This window comes from Austrofundulus limnaeus, unplaced genomic scaffold, assembly GCF_001266775.1.
Source record: "Austrofundulus limnaeus strain Quisiro unplaced genomic scaffold, Austrofundulus_limnaeus-1.0 Scaffold860, whole genome shotgun sequence".
NCBI classification, from domain to species: domain Eukaryota; kingdom Metazoa; phylum Chordata; class Actinopteri; order Cyprinodontiformes; family Rivulidae; genus Austrofundulus; species Austrofundulus limnaeus.
The window spans coordinates 26,800-31,940 of NW_013953262.1; the positions used below are offsets into that span (position 1 = coordinate 26,800).

At 41.6% G+C, this 5,141-nt stretch overlaps 1 protein-coding gene across 3 annotated transcripts in view; it reads right to left on the reverse strand.

Annotated features, from left to right (window-relative positions):
• si:ch73-234b20.5 (vesicle-associated membrane protein 8) overlaps positions 1-5,141 on the reverse strand; it is a 15,239-nt gene that overhangs the window by 5,275 nt on the left and 4,823 nt on the right. For all 3 annotated transcript variants that reach the window (XM_014029157.1, XM_014029154.1, XM_014029156.1), the window contains exon 2: positions 865-1,035. In XM_014029157.1, the coding sequence (XP_013884611.1) occupies positions 865-1,035 (171 nt within the window). The remainder of the gene's footprint in view (positions 1-864; positions 1,036-5,141) is intronic.

The following is a 5,141-nucleotide window of genomic DNA, read 5'->3' on the forward strand; positions in this document are numbered from 1 at the left end:
AGACACACAAGATGGACGCCACAATCCTCTCACACTCCCCATACATACTCTATACCCCCCAGGTCCAGGATATGCACCTACCCCCAGCAGAGGGCAGCTCACACCTGAACCCAGGAGGTAGGCCCCTTCAGTCTGGGGTGGAGAAGAGCAGACAGCCAAGTCCCAGCCCGGGCCGCACCAGTCCGATCAACCAGCACCCCGCCCCAGCAAAGCCACACCCCGGACCACCCCCACACCCTACCAACAGCCAGGCGCCCACCCCCAACCGACCACCCCCCAGACTCCGGCAGCCAGCAGGCCAACCACAGCAACCAGGAGCCAGACACCGGGGCCCGAACAGCCCCAGGGAAGCCGGAGCGCCAGCCCCGCCTCCAGAACTCATTCACTTATTCTGTTAAAGATCTGATTTTACGATAAAACAAAATACTGTTCTAAATTTTTTAATTCTGATCCATCAAATGAACATTGATGAAACATGAGAAAACAACAATAGTGGTAAATTTGTTCAGCTTTAAAGTTTGAGAGTGTGATTAAAAAGTGTGCATCTCATTTGTTACCTTTAAATTTCCAAAGCTTATACAGTATTTGTTGAATTGAATGAATTATTTTGGACCTAAATGAGAGTAAAACAGTTCTAGTGTAGATGATGAGAAACTTCAAATAAGGGTCTCCAAATAGAGACACTGATTATAACATAAATGAATCAAAACAATGAATTGTACGTCTAATCATAAGTAATGTGCTATAAAAAGTTCTTCAACTCACTGGCCAATTTGGCAAATATTCAAACCTTGTGTTCTTACTATCAAAATATTAAAATACACAATATTAGCTATAAATTGGAGTAGTGTATTCAGTACTTACAGAGGCCTGCAGATCATCTGTTTTCCCAATAAGATCATCTAATCTGTCACCTCTCTCCAAGACTTTGTTGATGTTGTCTTTCAGGATAACTTTAACCTCGTTCACCTGACTCTGGACCTGGTCAAGCTTACCAGAGGAGCCCGAGGTGGGCTGCTGGGGGTTTGGGTCAGCCTTTAGGAAACAAGAGAGATCTTGTTATTGTTATCGTTGTACCATTGCATTAGCAGGAAAAACACAAGTTCAAAACTCTTCATATACATCAGTCAACAATTATTGTACTCCAAGCATTCCCACTTGCTTCAGATGTTATCATCCATGAAATAGATGTTATTAGGCGTTATCAGTCCCATAGAATGGCTTCAGAATGTCCCACCTGTGCCAGTTAGCAGGTTCCCCGTCCCATAGAATGGCTTCTGATTGTCAGCTGGTTAATATGAGACATAAAACCACTATCTGGTTAATATGAGACATAAAACCACTATCTGGTTAATATGAGGTACAGTATTTAAAAAAACTGGTTAATATGAGGCTTAAAGCCACTAAAGTTAACTTTGGAGCAAATGACATGGTTAGCACTAAAGACATCGCCCTCCAACAGATGAATATTGTGGCCTTCCAGTAGGGCAATGGGTAGAGTGCTGGGCCAGAGAGTGGGAGACCAGGGCTCGACATGGACACAAAAAAATTATTACATCTTTTGGTTATTTACACATTCATTGTCATTGATATATTAAACCACTAGGAGGCACTGTCGGGACAGTCTGAAGCCTAGAAGGCACAGTAGGGACCCTCTGAAGCCATTGAATGGGACTGATAATGCTTAATAACGTCCATTTCATGGACTGATAACATCAGAATCCCCTAGCATTCCTTCATCATATGAATATTGTGAACACTGATATTGCGATGACAATATATTTATGACTTGTTGTGCAGCCCTATTACATATGCACATATCAAACACATTTAGAATTATCTGACATCCTGGACAGAAGGCATCTTCAGGTTATTTCCAATAATCCATCTGTTACAACCGGACTTCAACCAATCACCTTTATTTAACCAGGTAGAGCCCGTTGAGATGGAGATCTCTTTTACAAGCTGACCTGGTCAGGTGGTCATCAGCACACGTCACATAGTAAGTGAAAAACATTTACATTAATCAAAACAAAATAAGAAAAATAAAGAAAACTACAATCACGATAAGTAGATGTTGACAGTTCAGAAACATCTGGATTAGAAATAATTCTAGAAGTATTTAAAATATTTGGAAGACCTGAAAATAAATGTAGGTGAAAAAATAAGTCAGTGAATAAAAACAGACATGGTTTGAGTAGATGCAGTTAAAAAATGACAGTGACATGTGTAATGGATAGGTAATGTTTAGAAACATCTGCAACAGTCAAGTTTCCTGATGACGTCATCTGTTACAGCTGACCTGAAGGATGGAGGAGGGATGAGTGTTGACAGTTTCACATCTGTCTGTAAGTTGTTCCAGGCTGAGGGGCTGTGAAGCTCAATGCTCTTTTTCAATCCTAGTTCAGTTCTGACTGGAGGCACTGGTAGGAGGACTAGATGGTTGGAGCACAGCCACTAATGACTGTCATGTTTGTATTAAGGAGGTAAGGTATAACAGGACTAGGTTTAGCAGGGTCTTGTAGATGATGGATATCCTGTGGGTGTATCTGCAGGCGTTGAGATGTCCAGACAGATGTGATGTAAAGGTCACAGTGATGAGTCTGATAAGTGGAGACAGTAATGAAGAGCACTATGGTAAATGGAGTCTAAGGACTGGAGGTATTTTGATGCAGCACTCATGTAGAGCACGTCACCATAATCTGATATCGGCATGAATGTAGCAGCTACTAATATTGTCCTTGCTTTGCATGTGAAGCAGGATTTGTTTCTGAAGAAGCCTAGCTTCAGTTTGAGTTTAGAGGCCATGTTGAAGATGTGTGTTTTAAAAGACAGGACTTAACCAGGAAAAGGGGAGTCAACTTTAAAATTCAGATGTAAATATAGGTTTATGAATAAAAAGTGATTTATTGTATGCAGTTGTAAAATTAAAGACAAAATTGAACAAGAAGGACTGCCAAAAGTACAATTTTTTACAATTTGAGTTTTAAACTTCTAACAAAACAAACAACAAAATAAAAGATAAGTCCAACAACCAAGGTTGAGCAGTGCTTGTACAAAGTTTAAGAAAATAACATTACTCTACCAAGAGAACAAACTAAAACTGGATGAAAATTAAATGAGATAAACCCTTTTAAACAAAACAAGGTGGCAAAGAGCCTTAAAAAACTGCACAAAGACATGATCTTCTGAGTCTCCTTTAAAGCTTACACAATAGATTTAATCAACACACATATACAGACCTTATAAACCAAACTCTTGGTCACAGAAACAGCAGAATCAAAGAAAGCCAAGGCCAACCACAAAACAACACCCTAACCAAAAGGCATGTTGCTAATGACAGCCACCATGATTGTCAGAAGAACTGGGGTCTCATTTATAAAGGATTGCATGGCAACCATACAAAAATCCAACGTACGGCCAAAAGGTAAAAATAGCGTACACCAAAATAAATCTGAATTCATAAAACCATGCGCATGCATGTTTCTGTGCACCTTTCCTTTATAGATCACAGCTGCACCTCAGAGTTTGTGCACGAGGTCCTCCTCAGGTTCTACCCTCCACTCGCCCACACTCAACCATAAACAGTCAATGTTGTTATTTATTTAAGAACAGACAGTGCTTATAACAGAACATGCCAGTACATCAATGCAAAGCACCTCATGAATGTTAAAGTGTATTTAAACTAGATACCTCATAGCAGTAACATAATGACCCCCGCATGCATAAATGCACCAGAACTCAGAAGTCTTTATTCCTAATAAATGTCATGATACTAGGTGCATCCCAAAACTGTAGTGGTTTGGATGGGGGTCCTTTTTGGGTGGGGGGTGGGGGGGAGATTGGCAGGCCTGATGGGCCTTCATCAGAGCTAAACAACAACAACAAAAAAAGAAAATCTGAAGCTCCTATGTTTAATAGTTTTTGAGCTATAACCATTTTTGTGTGTCCAGAGACCCCTTTTTCAGATAAATTGGGGGTCCGGGGGGTGGGGGGCACTGATTGGTGGGCCTGATGGATAGAGCTTCATCAGAGCTAAACAACAAAAGAAATCTGAAGCTTCTATGTTGAACAGTTTCTGAGTTATAACCATTTTTGCATGTCCAGACTCCCCCTCTTTGAAAGGAGCCCCCTCCTCAAATATGGGGTCTATCGTAAAACCGTTGGCTGGAGCAGTGTAGGTCAGACTCATCTACAGTCCTGACTCATTTCATGTTGACTGGTGCAGCTGTTTGTGTGCTACGGTTGACCAAAAACCTCTGAAAAAATAGTATGAAAACATCATGACTCCTGCTTACGGTTCGTGTGCGGAGGTCATAATCAGTCAGCTGATCAATGTCAAAAAAATCTATTGGTCGGTTCAGACATGTGCTCTGTCCCGTGTCTGGAGGATGACAGGTGCTGACAACCGCTCACATGAACAGATGGTCTGTAATTTACACCGATTTTCCCTCAGTTTGCAGGTTAACAGACTTTTAAAGCAATCTATTTTTTAACTCAGCTTCAAATAAATTTTCTCTCAGAGCCTGCAGGATGATTAAAACAATAAATAAAATTAAATAAGTCAGATAAAGTTAGAAATAAGTTCACCTCTCTTCTCCCACGCCCTCCCCCTCCTGCCTGCTCTGTTATCAGCAGCTGATCGTCTCCTCACCTCCTCAGACATCCTCACAGCCCCACGTTCACGAGTAACACTGACTTTACAAAGTGAATCTTTTACAACACATCCACACTGGTGAGGGCACGCACCCAAAGTGTGGCCACAAGTTTTTTACTGTTGTGCTCCTGAAATTCCTCTTGTTGGGGAGGGGTCTGTGGGTCAGGGAGGGGTCTGTGGGTCAGGGAGGGGTCTGTGGGTCAGGGAGGGTCTGTGGGTCAGGGAGGGGTCTGTGGGTCAGGGTGGGGTCTGTGGGTCAGGGAGGGGTCTGTGGGTCAGGGTCGTCTGAGGAGGAAGCCGGTGAAGGGAGTTGCGCACGGGAACTTTGATTTAAGATCTAAGTATTTTTTTTATTTCAAAGGTCCTCATGGCTCAGCAGCAGAAGCATAAAAATTACTGTTAACAATTGTTTTTATTGGTCTTCAGTAATATTCTAATTTTCTGATATGCTGAATTTGAGATTTTCATTTGTTGTCATTTGTAA